The following is a 21,270-nucleotide window of genomic DNA, read 5'->3' as shown; positions in this document are numbered from 1 at the left end:
TGACAAGAAATGACGGAGTATTTTAAGTCTGTTTTGCTGCAATGTGAAAAAAATCCTGCAAAACGCGCCGGCGCGTTTTCAGACCTCAGGGAGTTAAAGGATTAGTTCACTTAATTTACTCAACCCCATGTCATACAAGATGTTTATGTCTTTCTTTCTTAATTCGAAAAGAAATTAAGGTTTTTGAGGAAAACATTCCAGGATTTTTCTCCACATAGTGGACTTCACTGGGGTTCAACAGGGTTGAAAGTCCAAATTGCAGTTTCAGTGCAGCTTCAAAGGGCTCTACATGATCCCAGCTGAGAAGTAAGGGTCTTATCCAGTCTAAAAAAATATATAAATTTACATTCTTTTTAACCACAAATGCTCGTCTTACACTAGCTCTGCGATTTTAAATGACCAATCATTTCGCTAGATAAGACACTTGTTCCTCGTCTGGGATCATGTAGAGCTCTTTGAAGCTGCATTAAAATTTAGACCTTCAAACCACTGGTCCCCATTGAAGTCCACTATATGGAGAAAAATCTAGGAATGTTTTCCTCAAACACCTTAATTTCTTTTCAACTGAAGAAAGAAAGTCATAAACATATTGAATAACATGGGGGTGAGTAAATTATCAGGAAATTTTAATTCTGAAGTTAATAGGGTCCTATGTTGTTTTTTCACTGCCACAAAGGAATGTGCTTATCATACATTCAGGGCAGTCGTGATGGATGAATTTAGTCTTATCTCTGAAATGATTATGACCGCAGTAGCACTTTCATCCAGAGGCAACACCAGCACTTGTTTGCACACAACATCTGTTGTCTTATATCACTCCTTGAGTTTATCTTTATCTCCAACCCTGGGGTTTAGGAAGTTGAACCAGAGATGTAAAATGTTAGAGGTCTTAGAGGCAGATGCAGCTCATGGAGTTTTAATTGGATGGAATAATGGGCTTGTGCACTGAGCGGTCTCTGGTCCTCAGTGTTACAGAGCACAAAACCCCCTCTGACCTCAGAAGAGCTGGAGTTAATCAGTGCACTCACTGAAGCCTCAGATTCTATTTCTGTTTTTGTCTTCCTCCTATTTTGGATGTGCTTTTCTGTGGTGTTATTATTTTATGTGAATGTATATGTTGTACTGTCTGTGCTTTATTGTCGTCTCACTTTGGGCTGCTCTACTATAACTGTATTAAATGGATAATGAGCAATGCAATTAAGACTCTTTTTGGCTGCAGAATGATAAGACACTTTAATGGGAGCAGTGTTGCAGTTTGTAACGGTCAAATTACTAAAACCCATAAAAAGTATAAAGGCTTTTTAGGACTTCATTTATTTAACAGAGTTTTTAGTGAAGAACCACTGCTCCATTACCTGATATTGTCAATCTGAGGCCTGAGATTTTAAACACAGTTTATTTTTTTCCATCATTCCCTTGCATAAACTGCATAATCTTTTAAACTGTCAAGTAAATTCAATGAAACAACTACATTTTATTTTATTTTATTTTATTTTATTTTATTTTATTTTATTTTATTTTATGTATTTTATTTTATTTTATTTTAGCATTCCCTTGCATAAACTGCATAATTTTTTAAACTGTCAAGTAAATTCAATGAAACGACTACCTTTATTTTATTTTATTTTATTTTATTTTATTTTATTTTATTTTATTTTATTTTATTTTATTTTATTTTATTTTATTTTATCATTCCCTTGCATAAACTGCATAATTTTTTAAACTGTCAAGTATATTCAATGAAACAACTACATTTTTATTTTATTTTATTTTATTTTATTTTATTTTATTTTATTTTATTTTATTTTATTTTATTTTATTTTATTTTATTTTTTCCATCATTCCCTTGCATAAACTGCATAATCTTTTAAACTAAGTAAATTCAATGAAACAACTACATTTTATTTTATTTTATTATTTAATTCAAGCATTCCCTTGCATAAACTGCATAATTTTTTAAACTGTCAAGTAAATTCAATGAAACAACTACATTTATTTTATTTTATTTTATTTTATTTTATTTTATTTTATTTTATTTTATTTTATTTTATTTTATTTTATTTATCATTCCCTTGCATAAACTGCATAATTTTTTAAACTGTCAAGTATATTCAATGAAACAACTACATTTTTATTTTATTTTATTTTATTTTATTTTATTTTATTTTATTTTATTTTATTTTATTTTATTTTTTCCATCATTCCCTTGCATAAACTGCATAATCTTTTAAACTAAGTAAATTCAATGAAACAACTACATTTTATTTTATTTTATTATTTAATTCAAGCATTCCCTTGCATAAACTGCATAATTTTTTAAACTGTCAAGTAAATTCAATGAAACAACTACATTTATTTTATTTTATTTTATTTTATTTTATTTTATTTTATTTTATTTTATTTTATTTTATTTTATTTTATTTTATTCTAGCATTCCCTTGCATAAACTGCATAATTTTTCAAACTGTCAAGTGAATTAAATGAAACAATTACATTTTTATTTTATTTTATTTTATTTTAGTTTAGTTTAGTCCAACATTCCCTTGCATAAACTGCATAATTTTTTAAACTGTCAAGTAAATTCAATGAAACAACTACATTTTTATTTTATTTTATTTTATTTTATTTTATTTTATTTTATTTTATTTTATTTTATTTTATTTTATTTTATTTTATTTTTTCAGATAAATTCTTTAGCAAGATCCAAACATTTTTATGGTAAATTCTGAAAAGTCTGAAGCTGATCTTTAAGTTAAAATCATATAACACTGCCCTGCCACTTTCCTTGAAAATAATCACAGGACCTCAGAGTATTTTATAGTACTTTCTTGTACTTGCAAATGACACAGGGAATTGTTTGAATATATATGATCTGCAGTTAGATGTCCCTTCACCTTTGCCCGACGTGCTTTTCACCTTAATTATATTTTATAGCTCATACTTTTTAAAGCTGTCAAGATTCTTATCATTTATATTGAGCGCCGGTTCCTTCTCCATTCAGCTATCCACCCTGCGTCACATAAAGCCAATTCACTTTGGTCCTTGAGGAGTTTTAGAAGAAAGTCATTTGCTGTGGAAACTTTCGCCCAGGGGAGTCATATACTTTTACTGTAATATTTGGGGACTTTTTCGGTTGCAAGTTTTCAACTCTTGAAGCACATATCCACAGACTGATACACATAGGCCTTTCAGAAAAGTAAGCTGTTCATCATAAGAAAAGTCCCTCTGGACTAATAAAAGCTTTTTAGACTGTGAACGTGACTACTTTTGCACATTTGTAATCCATTTAGAAATGGTCGCGCTTCTATGTGATTGACAAATATGGTACTTTTACAGAAGAAGCGTCTGTGCTGTGGGCATATCTGTCTGTATTGCTGCTCCTGCCTTTGTGAGTGAGCATTACTCAAATTTTAAGTACTCTTGGTGTAGCCGTAAGTCTAAAACGCTCATTAAGTACAATGATGAATGAATGAACGGATGGGGTAAGCACCACTATGTCCGTATTCAGAGCATGACAGGTCATCAGAGAATGGCAGAAAGAAAGATGGAGAGTGAGAAGGACCGAGACAGTGATTAAAACAGATATAAAAGAATGATGACATGACAGATTGAAAGACGAAAGAGATGAAATGTCCATATTAAAAAATATTATTATACACTGTAAAACCAAACAGTGAAATTAATTCAATTAAATGAGTTTGTTTCACTCAAATAATAATGAAAGTTCATTGTACTTAATAGGAAAAAGTTGCATGAACTCAAAATTTCATTGTAGTAAGCTGAACTTAATATGATTGAGTTGAGCTGCAGCAGATTTCTAATTCCCAGCATGCTTTGCGTCAGACCATATAAATAACTGTTGAAATGAAGTGTTATTTTGTGTGTTTTTGCACAAGATTAACATATGGAGATATAAGTTAATGTTTAATGTTGTGTTATGTTGGGATTCAGGGGAGTTCTGTTATGTTAGTTTTGTAGGGTTACCACTGTGGTGAAGAGTAGAGCCTGTGGTTAGGTTGAGGATGAGCTGCAAAACATTTAAGACCACATATGTTGTTTGATTACATTTATGCAAGTATGTAATGATGTGTCTCTCTGGTAGTTATAATAGCATGTGTTATTTGCTATGTAACATTTAACCAAGATCTGAATGTGATGTTTATGTAAATTAACTGTATGTAATTAACATTATGATGAGTTAGGAAAGGGATGCTGGTGACGGGATTGTTAGTGAGAGACACCCGTGCACCACACTGGCCTTGATCCGCTTCCATGGCTCTCAGCCCCGCCCCACTTGTCACAAAAATTTTAAGTTCTACCAACTTTAAAAAAATGAGTTCCTCAAATGTTTTGAGTATTCTGAACTTATTGGGTTTTACAGTGTAGCCTTTTGTGAAATAATTAATAAACTAAACTAAACTTAAAACAGTGATTGAAAAAGTTAAATAACATAAAGAACAAAAATACAGAATAGTTGTCTATATAAAAAAAACCTAAAGTATAATACATATGTACTGTATGTATAGGGAATATAGTGTGTTTCACAGGTGGATTTGATGATTGTGGCTGAAAATTTCAAAAGATCTTCATTTATCTGCCATTAAAATGTATTCTGATGGAGATGTTCTGCAGATATTTTTGGCAAGCTTTATTTTTTTATTTATGTATTTTTTGTTTGTTTGTTTTTTGTTTTTCAAGAGAATTAATTTTGTTGGATGGCCAGTTCACACTGCAAAGAAAAACACCAACAAACGTTTGGTTTCACCCGACTGAACAATCAATCAGTGTTTGTCGGGTTTTTGAATGTCTGAGCAGTGTGATATGATTTTCCAACAAATGCCAACAAACTCTGATGTACTCTAATGTAAACATCCTTTATTGATATGAAAGTACCCCAAACCTCATGAAAATCACACATCACATACAAATCATATACTATCGTGTTTGTTAGCTTCATGTTTCACGTGTAGAAACATTTCTCTGGTTAGAGAAAACACAAACAGACATCGCATGATGTCACCAGATCGCATAAATCAGTGGATAATGAATAGAAATGATAAATATTAAACTAGCTTGTGTAAATATATTAATATTTCTCCAAGTATGCACACTTTTGGACTAAAAGCCCTACACAAATAACACAAATAAACCACAGCAAATGATTATTTTGCACTTCTGTCACTGCAACCAAATTTTATCATAAACAGTGGACAAATATCGAATCTGGAGTATTTAATCTTTCTAATGAAACAGTTTGTCCAGATCAACTGCAGTTCTCTGCATAAATTCAATTATGCGCCCTCGTCTTTCCCGTCGCAGCAACCACGGCTTCACCCTCGACCTCTTTCGTTTTGTATGCCCTCTTTTCAGGCAAAAAAATGACACGTAAAGACATTTGTCAGTGTCTGTTAAAGGTGCCATAGAATGGAAAAATGAATTTACCTTGGCATAGTTGAATAACAAGAGTTCAGTATATGGAAATGACATACAGTGAGTCTCAAACACCATTGTTTCCTCCTTGTTGTGTAAATCTCATTTGTTTAAAAGATCTCTGAAGAACAGGCGAATCTCAACATAACACCGACTGTTACGTAACAGTCGGGATCATTAATATGTACGCCCCCAATATTTGCATATGGCAGCTCATGTTCAAGGCATTACACAAGGGCAGCCAGTATTAACGTCTGGATCTGTGCACAGCTGAATCATCAGACTAGGTAAGCAAGCAAGAACAATAGCGAAAAATGGCAGATGGAGCAATAATAACTGACATGATCCATGATAACATGATATTTTTAGTGATATTTGTAATCTGTCTTTCTAAATGTTTCGTTAGCATGTTGCTAATGTAATGTTACATGTGGTTAAAGTTACCATCGTTTATTACTGTATTCACAGAGACAAGAGCCGTTGTTATTTTTATTTTTAAACACTTGCAGTCTGTATAATTCATAAACACAACTTCATTCTTTATAAATCTCTCCAACAGTGTGTAATGTTAGCTTTAGCCACGGAGCACCATCAAACTCATTCAAAATCAAATGTAAACATCCAAATAAGTACTGTACTCACATGATCTGATGTATGCATGCAGCATGCATAACGAACATCTTGTAAAGATCCATTTGAGGGTTATATTAGCTGTGTGAACTTTGTTTATGCTGTTTAAGGCAAGCGCGAGCTCCGGGGGCGGAGAGCGCGAGGAATTAAAGGGGCCGCAGCCTGAATCGGTGCATTTCTAATTATGCCCCAAAATAGGCAGTTAAAAAAATGTATTAAAAAAAATCTATGTGGTATTTTGAGCTGAAACTTCACAGACACATTCAGGGGACACCTTAGACTTATATTACATCTTGTAAAAAAACATTCGATGGCACCTTTAAAGGGCAGTGTGAACATGACAGTTATTTTTCATAAAGTTCTGAATCCAGCGGCCAACTTGATTGTCTGTGTGGTGTGAATTGGCCTTTAAAAACATTACATTTTTTAAAAGTACACAGTATTTTATGACAGTTACTTTTTTAATACTATGGACAGTTTGCACATGACGTCACCGTCGGCCGTCAGGACTGCGGTCACGCCCACTGAGTGGCAAAAAGACTGAGTGGCAGCATTGGTTTTCAGCATGAATGCCACGAAAAACACACAAAACACATCTAAAATGGGAAAGAGCTTTGCGATTGACTGTATGTACAAATAGATTTGACGAGAAATCTGAGGTATATTTTTACAGACTGCCAAAAGCTAAAGAAAAAAGAAGCAAATAAATCGCTGTATTTCACAGAAAGGCAAAGAAACGTGGATCTTCAGTTATCATTTTGTGTAAAAATGTTGGATTTTGGGGTAAAATCATACGCTATATATTGTGTTGGCAACTCATCAATTAAATATTTACCATCTTATATTCTGCATAATTGGGTGTTTTTAAATAAACTATTCAAGTTTTATGGCTGGACGATATGACGATATATATATATAAAACACTGATTTAAGTGATCACTCGGATTTAGACCTACCTATATTGTATTTATATAAAATGTTCACGGGCAGATTTGCTTTATGTATTTCCCTGGCGTCAAAATCAGGCATATAAATGTCACGATTCCTGGCTGCATGTCAATATCCATGGATTAGGTTTCTTTGACAAGTTGTAAGGAGCACTATCGAGTCCAACCTTTAGTGTAATCGTTTGTTTTACTCACGTTTTTGCAGTTTCCCCTTTTAAATCCAGTCATGCAGCAGCTCTTTTGTCACTCAGCCCAGCTGAGGGAGCGTGTTCCTGCGGGAAAGTGACGTCAATGCATACCCTTTATAGAGTATTTAAAAACGGGTTTTACAGTTCAATTTTTACCTGTCTGCTGCATTTAAAGTTGATTAGTTCATATTATCCCACAGAAGCTAGTGAAGGGCTTGGGACTTTTTTATTCTGTTGTAATTTTTCTGCATTTCCAGAATGTGATCAAGTCACTTGAGATTCATACCTTGTGTAAATGGCTCAAAAATGTTTCTGTGCTCATGAAGCACAAGAAGCAAAACAACTGACATTGAGATGAATGAGAATGCCAACGAACAGCTTTCCCTGCGTCTAACTAAAGCAATGTAAAGTACTTATGAAAATAGTATTAAGATAACAAATTTGAAAATTCTCAACAGCAACCTTGCAGGTGACAAATTGAATATATGTGTAAAGATAGATGCTTATATTCTTGTATTTGGTGTACAGCAGTAACCTCTAAACTACTTTGCTAAATGAAGAACGAGTGATACGCTATGTTCTGACATTTGACATAACAGTAGAGCAGATTCACAGACCTGGGTTTCTAACAAAGCGTGATTGCTGTTTGCATTAGCCGCTGTTCCTGATCGCTGTCAGGATATTGGAGTAATTTGGGGAAAACAAGCAGCCAAGCCGATTTCTCATCCTTTTTCTATTCCATCATCTCCATCACTATAGAGAAGCAGGAAGGAGAGAAATGTCAGGGATGCCGTGGTCAGGGCAGGCGTTTTTCCAAATGCCAAGCATTTTCCTCATTCACTCTGAAGGGTGTTGGCACTGACAGCGATGAAATCTCTGGAGGCCTTTGAGTCTTTGCTGTTGGTTTCTTGTTGTCTGCTCAACTTTCTAGTCGACCGCATGCATTCCCATTGGTAGTCACAGCATCACCCGCTGCTCATTTGCATGAAGTTATTTCTCATGTTGCTTTAAATCGACATCTCTCATTGAAAATGAATAACTGCAGGTTGCTTTGAAGCTACAAATTCCTTCAGGACAAGAAGCAAAATGCATGAAAGATAAAAAAAGAGATGGAGGAATAGATGGAGGAAAGATGGATACTTTTTATGTTTCCTAAAACAGAAGTCAAGTTTCAATATATGCAATATGGACTACTTTTATGATGCTTTTAAGGTGGTTTTTTTTTGTCCTTTTTGGAGGTTTATAGCCATTTATAGCAGTGTTTTTTTGTAAAATAGCAGCGTGCACATTCTTGAGAATTTCTCATTTTGTGTTTCACAGAAGAAAGAAAGCCATACAGGTTTGGAACAACTTTAATCTTTTTTTTTTTCAGAGTCCTCACTCACATCCTCAGCGGTTTGATGTGTTTCCTGTAATAACCGTATCTGGTATCTCATGGTGTTTGAACACTCTGGAGTGATACACTGAAAAGAAATGCCGGGAGATAAACCTGAGCTAATGATCGGATTTTCACTAGAGAAAGCAAGAGCTTGTATCTGCTGCATTGATTTCAAATAGCTCTCATGTGTTCTTTGGGAAAACAAAGCTGCACAACACCATAATTTATTAATATCACGATTACTGCAAAGCCTCTTTAATTACCTTCAAGCGTCTTTGGGTTGGCAAAGGGGCAGTACGGGTATTGATCTATAAAGAGACCTGGAATGAAACTGAGATAAGAAGATAGTGATGAAAACAGAAAGAGGGTGAGATAAAGAGAAACTGAGCCGGTTTGCTGTTGTGATGAGTTAATCCCACAGTAAGAGCTTCACATAGAGACATATTTTACTCAGAGTCAGACTGACAAAAGAAGAAACTATGAGTGAGATAAATGAGTGACAAGCAGAGGGAGCATGGGAAAAAGATAAAGAGAAGATCAACGAGTGGGAGGATGAATGGATGAGATGAGGATATTGTCTTGGGAGACTGTCAGAACGATGCAGAAGAAATGTGTGGCACATTTGTAGCACAGGACTGAACTAAAGCTACAGCATGTCTCTGTTTTTGGTGACAATTCAGTTTCTCATCCAATACTGAGAAATGAAGCGATTGATGTATTAAATTTACAGTAAAAGCAGGACTACATGCCTTGCCATCTAAATTGAATCTTTTGATTTCAGTGGCATGTGGTGGACTGAAATAAGGAGGCAAAATCCTCTCTCTCACTCTCTCTTTATCCAGTGTTTTTTTTTAAATCCAGTGTCTAGATTAAAGTCATTTGGAATGCCATATATTCTATGTATTTAAAGGGGCGGTTGATTATGATTTCACTTTTTTAACTTTAGTTAGTGTGTAATGTTGCTGTTTTTTACATAAACAACATTTGCAAAGTTATGATGCTCAAAGTTCAATGCAAAGGGAGATATTTTCTTTTAAAGAATTCGCTGTTTAAGGACTACAGCAAACGGCTGGTAGGAACTATGACGAGCTGGGTCAATTCAATGCTGGATTTGCACATAAGATTAACATGATGGCACATGCTAGTCAATGAGTTGAATCAACTCCACAGCAACTACATAAATTTATCCACTAACCATTCAGAAACATCCATTATATAAGTTGGATGTTGGATGAAGTCTCTCCATCAGTGTCCAACTCCGGTTTGAACAATGTAAGGCTGAACACCGTTAGTGACAATCATCATTTTGGCTGCATGAGATTCTCCAGCTTTGTTTGATGTGTATCCGAAGCGCAAGCTGTTAAAGCTCCACCCTCTTCAGGAAAGGGGGCTGGGAGCAGCAACTAATTTGCATTTAAAGGGACACACACAAAAACGGCGTGTTTTTGCTCACATCCAAATATGGGCAAATTTGAGAAGCTATAATAAATGATCTGTGTATTTTGAGCTGAAACTTCACAGATACATTCTGGGGACACCAGAGACTTGTATTACATATCCGCTTGTTAAGTCATGACGTAAAGAGCGCCGTTTCTGGGTCCAAGCCTCAACTCGTTTCACTTGCAAATGCCATCGACGGCCGTTTATGAGCGCTATTTATTCATATTAAACATCAAACATTTTAAAAAGTTAAACATTTTAAATACTTACAGTCTACACAACAGTCTCCATGCTCACAGCGTCACAGATATTAATATTTTAATGATTTATAAAAGATGAATCACTGTCTGGCCATCTGGAATTTTGGTATGGAGATAAAGGTTATAATTATAATGTTTTTGTAGTATTACACCACACTGTGTGTGTATATTAGCACCGTTTGTTGTTTTTCTTGTGGTATGAGATAGAGCGTTTGGACCCGGAATCGCTGCAGCGTAACATCAGACTTAACAACCGAATTGTAAAAGGGAAATTATCGGTCCCCTTTAAATTTAAAATGTAATTTGAGAGAAAAAAGTATAGTTAACACATTAAGATATTGAATTTTTTTTTACGTTATCACTGTTTAATTCTACTTGTCATTCTACTTTCTAAAGGATGGTTGGAAATTTTATTTTCTGGTATTTTATTATTGTTTTATCCTTTTTTTAGTCAAATATTTACATTTTCACTAACAGTCATTATTTAAATTTTCAAAACAACATATTGCCTTTAAAATATCATGTTTTTTTACATTAAAATATATAAATGGCTTTATGTTTTTGGAAGGGGGCCCTTTCAAGGTAATCATCATATCTGGGGGTCCTTGGAAAAAGAGTATTATTATTTTAGTATTATTTATATACTTTTACAATATTTATTAATATTTTGAATGAGCTTTTATTTTGTACATTTTCAATTTAGTTTAAGTAGTACATTTTTTATGTGATATAATGAAGTTTAAAGTTCAGGGAAGGAGGAGACGGGAACTGGCGAAAGTTTGTGAATCTACGAACGTAAATCTTTAATCACAAAATAAACAAACAACAAAACGAAAGTAAAGCGGCAGCCCCTTACGGACGACTGCCGCATATAAACATAATAAAACAATGTAAAGTCTAGGCCTGGTCCTCTCTTGTCTTGCATTGTCTTCACTCCTCCTTTTATCCTTCTGGAGCTCCTCCACGGAACTCATTAACACTCATTAACACTCCGTTCCCACGGCTCTCAGCCCCGCCCTGCTTGGCACATGTGCTTTTGTCATTATTATTATTGTTATTTCGATTTTAGTTCTCCAACTTATACTTATTTATAACAGCTCTCATTCAACTTAACCCAAATAACTGAAAAACCCCTAGTCTAGGATTTTTATAGTCTTTATTTTTGTATTTGTAAATTTAGGCTATATAGCAATGGAGAAGGCATATTTTGTGCAGTTTCTTCATTATATGTGGTCTTAACTTAACTTTTGTATTCCCTTTTTAAGGTGGGCATGAATATTTAAAATGTGTTCGTCTATGGGTGTGTTCTTTGCAGTCAGTCACCATAATTGACTTTCTGTTTACCTCATCAAAACCTTCTCTATTGTTCCACAAATTTGACCTGACCACACCACTCTACCATATTCAACCTCTGGATGTCCAGACTGCCTCGTCTCCTGCCTCATCACGACCCCCCTTTACTTCCTGCCCTGCTCTGCCACCACCGGCCCACCCACCTTCTCCTGTCTCTGCCCCCTCTTCTCCACAGGTGGGAGATCAGATCCTGGAGGTGAACGGACGGAGTTTCCTCGGCATCCCGCACGATGAGGCCGTGCAAGTGCTGAAGTCTTCACACCATCTGATGATGACTGTGAAAGATGTCGGGCGACTGCCTCATGCCCGCACCGTAGTGGGCGAGACCAAGTGGATCGCAAGCTCGCAGATCACAGATAGTTCTGCCAGCAGCAGTGTCACGGGGTGAGTGTGAGGGGGGGATGGGAATGTGAGGAAATAAGGAATGAGAGAGATAAGGGAGTCATGTGAATAGATGGGAAAGCAGTATTGGCTTATTAGTATCCAATTCAGATCATCGAAGGTCAGCAGCAAAGATATTGGTTAATAAAGTGAAATTAAATACATAAAGTATATATTTTTTGTTATTTAACATATTTAATTATATCTGGTTTGTGTAATATTCTGAGTTTGCATTTCATTTTGATGAAAAACTGAATTTGTTTTTGTGCAAGTTAGATGAGTAAATACATGCTCACATCTAGTCTAGAACTACCATCATGGTTCACACAACGTTACAACTCCTCTGGACTTACTCCCGATTTCTCTGAACATGATGACAGGAGAGGTGTCAGGCAATAAATGGGAAAACTATGTAACTTGCATTGCTTATAAGAAAAAGTAACTCCGATATTTTGTTGTAAATTTAAAAGTATTGTTACTTCACTAGTTACTTGAAAAAGTAATCTGATTACATAATTCGAGTTACTTGTACTCCAACATTGGTGATATTTCTGTCAGCTCTATCTGTTTGAATGAGAGCTGTCAGTTCATTTTTTTGTGCAATAATTTCACAACTCACTATATAAGATATGTAAGGTATGATTTCTTTTATTTTTAAGTCACCTTAGTCATTTCAATAAATAAATAAGTTAGATATACTGAATCTTGCCAAAAGGCTGAAAAATATTGAGATATGAATTTGGGCTTTGCTAAATCTAGTATGTCAGACTCCACTGCTGGCTAGTGTTAATGGAGCAGTGAAAATAAAATTATAAAAATTTAAATATCCAAGGTCTCTAACTAGATTCACAAGCTCTTGGCATGTCATTTACAGACAGATTTGATGGTCTCCAACATCCTCCAGTGAAGAAATGTGAAGCCACCAAAAGTACAGTAGCACTACCGTAACTGAAAAGCCTAAGGAAATCATATTTGTAATACAGGCTTATGAGTAAGCTTTGGCCTATTATACACTTCTAGAAGTGTTTGCATGTCCCTGTCTTGTAAATTCAGCAATATGCAAACTAAAACTGACAAATGGTATGCTGATTTGTTCATTTGTTCTTAAATATAGTACAAATCACATCTTGTGTGGTGTGACTTAACATTCTTGTTTAATAAATTAAAAATGTACTGTACAGTTCAGCCAAAGTAATTTAATTAGGACTGAGGTGAAGCTTCCAGGCTTAGTTAAATTTATAGTTTTAAGAGATTATACAATAGCTGAGTTTTAATTATTTTGTTCTGAATATCAGCATCTTTCCACTGTAAATTGTAAGGAGTCTGTTCATGGGATTACTCCTTCCAGACACTGATGGTTTTTCATGGCCTGTTTGGAGAGTATGAATCTCTGTGTGTGCGTGTGTGCGTGTGCAGGACACTAACAGGATCATAAAGCAGCTCAGGTGTGTCTTTCTTGTGCCAGCTCTCTGGACCTTCTCTTTAATGGAGGTTAGCTGATGAAGTGAGCCGGGTGCTCTGCTCTCATGCCAGGAGAAAAATGCAAGGTGGCATTTTATAAAAAGGCTTATTATCAAGCTTCTGATGGTCAGGGGTATGAACTCAAGCCAAAGCCAAGGACAGAACTGGCACAGGGAAGTGTTTGCACCTATCATTGTTTCAGACCAAATTGACTCTTTGATGAATTGCTATTCTTGATATGACTGCAAAAAGGCTGCAGAGTGAATATGAAACTACAGTAGCACAGCTATGTTGGAAATCGGTTGTCTGGCACAATGGTCAATTATACTGTTTAGTGGTCATTATACAGTACAAACACATTTGACCTGATAATATAGCAATTGACCATTCAGCAATAAAAAAAAAAATTAAAAAAAAACTTCAACAAACTTCAATCTCTCTTAAATCTGAGAAAAGCATCTAAATCTAAAACCAGGACCTAGATCAGTTTCATACATGGCAGGTGTGTCAGAGTCTCTGTATGATTCTGCATCTATTTGTGGATTCTTGAGGTTGTAGATCATGTATATGGTATTGATTTCTCCATATTTACTTCTCTCTCACAGCCTCTCTCTGGACCAGGGAGCATCAGCATCAGTAAAGGTGAGTACTGTGTTTCTATATTTGGACAGGATGTTCTTCCCTGTTTGGTTTCAGCAGTGTTAAAAGAGCGAGCGAGATTGTGAAGGTGAATTTTGAAGCACTCTTGGCAAATCCTGATGGGCTTCAGACTATTTAGATAGCTGTACCCTGTTTATTGTCCTGCTCACAAGAATCCATAAGGGTCAAACTATGCAGTACATTTTCATATCCCCATCATATTTGTCTTAATTAGGCCAGTCAAATGATTCTAAATTTTAAACAAATTAATTGCATCATTTTACAAATAATAAATTGCATTAAATATGATCTAATATTAAATATTAGCTATTAAATATTAGCTAATATTTAAATATGTTAATACATTATCCCCCGTTTTTTTTCTAAAGCATGTTTATAAAAGCTACTTAAATGTCCAAATTGAACTAAGGCCTACTTCTGGCTTAAAGATGTAATATGTAAGAATTTTGCAGTAAAATATTCAAAAACCACTAGGCCAGTGTTATATATTTTGTTCACTTGAGTACTTACAATATCCCAAATGTTTCCAACTATTTGTAAATCGTGAGAAAATTGTAATTTTAACCAAGGCTCCGAGACGTGTGAGGAGTCGCCTGTCAATTGCGTCATACCCGCATTACCCTCGGTTTCCGGTTTTATTTTGTAGAAACCATATTACGTGTTTTAATAGACAAGGGAACAACTGTTTTGATATATTTATAGACAGAAAACTAATCATTGTTATATTGCTCAACACGTTTAGTCTCGTTTCTTGATTATTTTTTTTTTTTTTTGCGAGTACCATGCTCAAACTTTCCTTCATCAAGCTACGCCTTTTTGAATAGGCCTCTAGCGACCTCTAGCGGACAGAAAATTTTACATATTGCACCTTTAATCTAAGCCCTGTCTGTGAAACCAGGCCTAAATGACCTGTAATAAATCATATTTCATATTAAAAGCATGGAATCCGTTTTTCATTTTGCATACTTCCTGACAAAAAGTAAGAAATTATTGTCAGTTTAAGATATTTAAAACAAAACAGAGGTCAAAAAGACTTTGAACTTTCTAATGATGTATAGTTTGTCAAGATTAAATAAAGATCACTTTACTAAAATATAAATCTTAGTAGTTTAATATAAAAAAGACTTCAGTCACTGGTGCTCCACTGCATGTTAAAGGTGCCATAGAACGTCTTTTTAAAAGATGTAATATAAGTCTGAGGTGTCCCCTGAATGTGTCTGTGAAGTTTCAGCTCAAAATAGCCCATAGATTCTTTTTTTATAATTTTTTTTAACTGCCTATTTTGGGGCATCATTAAATATGAGCCGATTTAGGCTGCGGCCCCTTTAAATGCTCATGCTCCCTGCCCCCCGGAGCTCGCGCTTGCTTTAAACAGTGCATAAACAAAGTTCACACAGCTAATATAACCCTCAAAATGGATCTTTACAAAGTGTTCGTCATGCAGCATGTCTAATCGCGTAAGTATGGTATTTATTTGGATGTTTACATTTGATTCTGAATGAGTTTCATAGTGCTCCGTGGCTAAAGCTAACATTACACACTGTTGGAGAGATTTATAAAGAATGAAGTTGTGTTTTTGAATTATACAGACTGCAAGTGTTTAAAAAATGAAAATAACGACAGTCTTGTCTCCGTGAATACAGTAAGAAACTATGGTAACTTTAACCACATTTAACAGTACATTAGCAACATGCTAACGAAACATTTAGAAAGACAATTTACAAATATCACTAAAAATATCATGATATCATGGATCATGTCAGTTATTATTGCTCCATCTGCCATTTTTCGCTATTGTCCTTGCTTGCTTACCTAGTCTGATGATTCAGCTGTGCACAGATCCAGACGTTCTGCCCTTGTCTAATGCCTTGAACATGAGCTGGCATATGCAAATATTGGGGGCGTACATATTAATGATCCCGACTGTTACATAACAGTCAGTGTTATGTTGAGATTCGCCTGTTCTTCAGAGGTCTTTTAAACAAATGAGATTTATATAAGAAGGAGGAAACAATGGTGTTTGAGACTCACTGTATGTCATTTCCATGTACTGAACTCTTGTTATTTAACTATGCCAAGATAAATTCAATTTTTAATTCTAGGGCACCTTTAAAATATTTTAATATAAAATATTAAAGTAAAATATTTTAACTATATTACATTAAATAAAATTATAATTATTTGTAGAGCCATTAAATAAAGGAAATTCAAATACATTACTTTATTAATTATAGACATTCAAAAAGTGGTTTCAGAAGCACTTAGTAAGTGCCTGAGCTTGACCAGAACATATGATATATGAAAGTATGGTGTACTCTTTGAACACTTCCCTACGTTACATGAAAGAAATATTCATTTTGAAAAAGTTACAGAGTTCAAAAAGTACTGCATAACAAGAATTTAACATAATCAAATGCCTCCAGGATCATTTCTGCAGGTCTATTTATGTTCAAAGAGCCTCCCTTTTGTCCTCCATACTGAGAATATATATTGTTGTTATGCAAATGAGTCAGCCAGCGATTAAGCTGCATAATAGATCAGACTCATGTTTTTGCATTGCTTTGATAACCTAAAGAACCGGTCCTTGTGTGCTTATTTTCTATCTTAGCCTGACTAATCAAAAAAAAAAAAAAATTCTGCATCACAGATCCTATCATATTTGGACAGAGTCGCTATCATTATTGACGAACCACAAGGTTGATATGGGAACAGGGTGATTAAGGGCTCTAACTCTTGCTAGGCAATCATGTACCTGTTCCTGTACATCTCTTTCCGTACTGCAGCCCCAAAGAAAGAAGATGGGGGATGTGAGTAACTAATGAGGAGAACAGGAGAACTGAAAGACACAGGAAGGGCAAGAGATGGAAGAAAATAGGATGAAAGAGGAAGGTGCTATCGCTGTAAATTTTCATCTTGGTCTGGGTAAAGAGGGTGTCAGGTAGATGTTGCCAGAAGGCTTCGATCCCTTGGGTATATGGTATCCACGCTTATCTGTATTCAGACTGGTTTCCGTAAAAGTCTCAAGCACTTAACCCTGTGTGTGTGTGAGTGGCGTAGAGCTATATTATAATATTTATGAAAGAACAGGAAATAATAGAATGGTCTTTTCTGTTATGCAGTAGCTTTTGAACTGTGACTTGAAAATGAATATGCTTTTTGTGTAATATAAGAAAGTAGTTCCAGAAAAGCATATACCATGTGTTCTGAACAAGTTCAGGTACTTAAACTTTATTATTAATTAAAACTTGATTAAATGAAGCACTAAAGTTAGCCATTGAAAGTGACAGATTGAGAATATGTTCATTTAACCATCTTTTAAAATTGTTATATTATCATATTGATTTCTATATTGTGCTGTTGTTTTTAAACCAAAAATAAAGCCACTTCCTGCAGGATGATGTTATGAATTGGCTTTTTAAAGGCATTTATAAAAAATAAATAAATAAAGTGATTTTCAAAATATTAACAGAATGTAAAGTGATATTGTGGACATTTATAAATTGTTTATCAATTAAAAGAATTTTTTGCTTTGTTTTGTTTGAAATCTTCATTTGGAGAAATATAAAGAAACCCATTTTAATAAATGTAATATATTTTAATAAATTGGCAAAAATATTAGTGAATTTATTTAAAATTATCACATAGTTTTGATCAATTGAAACAAACTAATATGATTTCTATCGTTAAAAAATGTGAGTATAATATTTTATCAAGTATGTTAAAGGGATATTTCACTCAAAAATGGTAACCAAAAACAGTTTGGTGAGCTCCTTAACTTTTTGGGTGAACTGTCCCTTTAAGCTTTATGTTAGAGACATGAAAATGGTCTGCATAACAGGAATTACTAATAAGGAAATATGGACAGAAGAGAGTGCAAGAATAGAAGACCTAAAAGACAGAATGCGGTGAGAGTGTGAAGAGGGATAAAAGCAGCAAGGTGACCCACCCAATGAACAGGGATTTACAAGGTCTTCCTCTGTAAGCCGTCGTTTATGCACAAAACAACGGATTCCAATAAAGCCCGAGCAGTGCATGAGCACTAACTTATTACGATGGGGCTGATTATTGCATACAGTGGGAATGACAGGCTAAAGGACACAGTTAGATGAAGTGTCTGGGTTCATGTCTGTGGGCTATGAGCTTTTGCAGTAAACTACTCACTTTGTATTCCAAAGACTTGCAGCTCTGCGATGCTTCGGAGGACATTGATAAGTTACATACATCAGTTTTTGCAAGAAAAGCGCAGTCAGCCATAAATCACTCCTGATCTGTAGACATAAGTGTGTAATTGTATGTAGACACACATAAGTTATGCATTTTCAATGAAATGACACTAAAATTACAGTTAATATTATAATTAATTGAGTTTGTCTTAATTGCTGCAGTAAAAAAGCACAAGTTGCACTGCTTAATAAGAATATTTATATATATATTAATTATATCTTTGTGGTTATATAGCAAATAGTTTTTCAGTCTTTCAGTTCCCTAAGAAGATTTTCCTGTGTTTGCCCACAGAACGATCCAAGCGTATAAATTGATAATCACATAAATGCTTCATTATGTTTTCATCAGTGTACATTTAAAGCTCCCTCTAAACACTTAATAATTGGGAAAGTTATTGCACGAAGCTCAATGGGTTGGGTTGATTAATTGTAGGTCAGATAGGAGCAAGTTAAACAAATAGGGGGCAAACATAGAAAATTACAATGTTTTGGTTCGTTATTTTTCAGAAACTGTTGTAAAAACTGTAAAAACTCATTTCTGAGTTAGATATTTAAGAGTGAGTTCACATCTGTTTGTATTTTACGCTTTCTGCCTAGTTTAACACTCACAATGCTCACAAAATAGAAACTAGTCAACCTGAGATCCATCTCAGTCATATGAGAAAACTTGGCAAATTATTTTGCAATACTACAATTATTCTGCCTCAGAAGTTTTCTTTAGTTGTGTGATGTTTTTTGCTTATTTAAAGGCCAGAATTCCTCACTGTGTGACCTTGTCGAATCTTTGCTGAGTAAGGCACTTATATCCACTGCCTGATGTGAAATCTCTATATATCCCAAGTGAGGCTTACGTTGTTTGACGCCAGCCCCGTCTTTGCCAACTCATTGCAGCTTAAACCCATTTCAGTGGCCCTCATTTTGAAGCTAATTGAATTCTCCAAATTGACATTGGCCTTTTAAGACGAGAACTACGGTGGCCCTCAGGGGGCTCAGCACAACGGCATTAGCAAAGTAAACAAAGCACAATAAAGCACAAAAAAGATTAAGCATTTCTGAAACTATTTCAGGATATTGGTGGCTGGCGGGTCGACACCTGAGTAATTCTCTCACTTCTGTAATATTACCCTTAAAGAAGAAAGGTGACATATATAATTTATGTGCATAACTGCCAACTGCCGCATAAACTAAAACAAAACAACAACATAAAGTTCCAGACCTGGCCCTCTCTCGTCCTTCACTTTTGTCAATCCTCCTTTTATCCTTCCGGAACTCCTCCAGTGTGGTGCGCAGGTGACGCTCATTAGCACTCTTGCCACCGACCTCGCTCTGTTCTGTAAGGGGAATTTTACAGTTAAAGACCAGATATGGTGAATAAAGACCCGGAGTCAAAGTTTAAAAATTTCCCCCTCAGAAAGTCCCTGCTCACGAGGTAGTGCTTTTTCAAATTCAGGTACTTTTGAGGGAGGGACTTGGGTGCTGAACATTCTGATTGGTTGAGTTCACGCAGCATTTTTCAACCACCATTTTTAAAAGTTGTTGCATGCATGCAGTAAGAGTTGTTTGCTATTCAAATCAACAGTGGAGTTTAAAAAATATGACAGGTGGGCCGACGAAGAGGTTCAGGCTTTATTAAGCTTATATGCGGAGGACGAAATCCAGCGGGAACTGGAAAGTCACGCACAGTCCGACTCCTACGTCACCGGACTTAATTTTCACAATCTTAATCTTCTACTTTAGACCGAGATGGAAACACAGACAGCAACTGGGACAAATTGTTCCAGGTAATTTTGGTGGAAAAGCAGCTAATGACTATAAATAGCTGTAAAGCTGTAATGGCTGTAAAGTGCATTTTTTCCCCTCCATCCAAATTGTTGTCTTCAACACTGACACCATTTTGAGATCCGACTTCCGCGCTCACAGGTTGTTTGAGATTTGTTTGAAAACTTCTATCAACACCTGCACTCACAGGTTGTTTTTATGTTTGGTTTGGTCTGTATATAAGAAAGATTGCTTATCTCAGAGAGCTTATCTCCGGTTGTGCCTTTAGGACATCTATTGACTGCTCCGCTCTGCCACTGTTCTAAAAAGAGGTATAAAAATCTATCATCTCTTCGGGAGAGACGTGCTCTTCGAAGCGCAGGACTTAATGTAGCTCAAGAGGGAGGAAATGAAGCTCCTATTTCGACATGGGCCGTAGTCAGGCTGGGACGGTAATAGAAGTGAGATCTTGTGCCTTGTTGAAAAGCTTAGTCATTCTGCCCATATTGTCGAATAGCATATTAAAACTCTGATAATGAGACAGATAGAGCTGTAACCGACAGCAGCTCCCGAACCCAAACATTTGTCATTTTAATTAACGTCTAACCAAGGTGACACTAATCTTGATCATCTAATTATTTAATTTATTGCTCAATGGCCTTATGTTTTAGTAGTTAGAGGTAATGTGACAGCAGGATTGAGATTAATTTGCTTTTGCTTCATTTTGATGGAGCACAATGACTTTAAAACACAATGCTAAAGTTTTAGTAATCTGCAATAAGCCATATTCGGACGGGACTAGTTTTCATGAAGGATGCTAGAGATATTCATGACTCACATGCAGGCATACTTTGTTATTTTAATCCTGAACCAACCAACCAACCAACCAACCAACCAACCAACCAATCAATCAATCAATCAATCAATCAATCAATCAATCAATCAATCAATCAATCAATCAATCAATCAATCAGTCCTGTTCCTATCTATCTATCTATCTATCTATCTATCTATCTATCTATCTATCTATCTATCTATCTATCTATCTATCTATCTATCTATCTATCTATCTATCTATCTATCTATCTATCTATCTATCTATCTATTTTTTGGTTGTATTGGTTAACATACATTATAGAAACAATTACTTCCAGGCCCAAC

At 35.2% G+C, this 21,270-nt stretch overlaps 1 protein-coding gene across 3 annotated transcripts in view; it reads left to right on the top strand.

Moving 5' to 3' along the window:
• whrna (whirlin a) overlaps positions 1-21,270 on the top strand; it is a 62,864-nt gene that overhangs the window by 13,961 nt on the left and 27,633 nt on the right. For all 3 annotated transcript variants that reach the window (XM_048167032.1, XM_048167031.1, XM_048167030.1), the window contains exons 3-4: positions 11,802-12,010; positions 14,074-14,110. In XM_048167032.1, the coding sequence (XP_048022989.1) occupies positions 11,802-12,010; positions 14,074-14,110 (246 nt within the window). The remainder of the gene's footprint in view (positions 1-11,801; positions 12,011-14,073; positions 14,111-21,270) is intronic.

The sequence above is a fragment of the Megalobrama amblycephala genome, linkage group LG18 (assembly GCF_018812025.1).
Source record: "Megalobrama amblycephala isolate DHTTF-2021 linkage group LG18, ASM1881202v1, whole genome shotgun sequence".
In the NCBI taxonomy this organism is placed as follows: Eukaryota; Metazoa; Chordata; class Actinopteri; order Cypriniformes; family Xenocyprididae; genus Megalobrama; species Megalobrama amblycephala.
The sequence above is the reverse complement of the archived record's forward strand: the minus strand, read 5'-3'. Positions and strand labels throughout refer to the sequence as shown.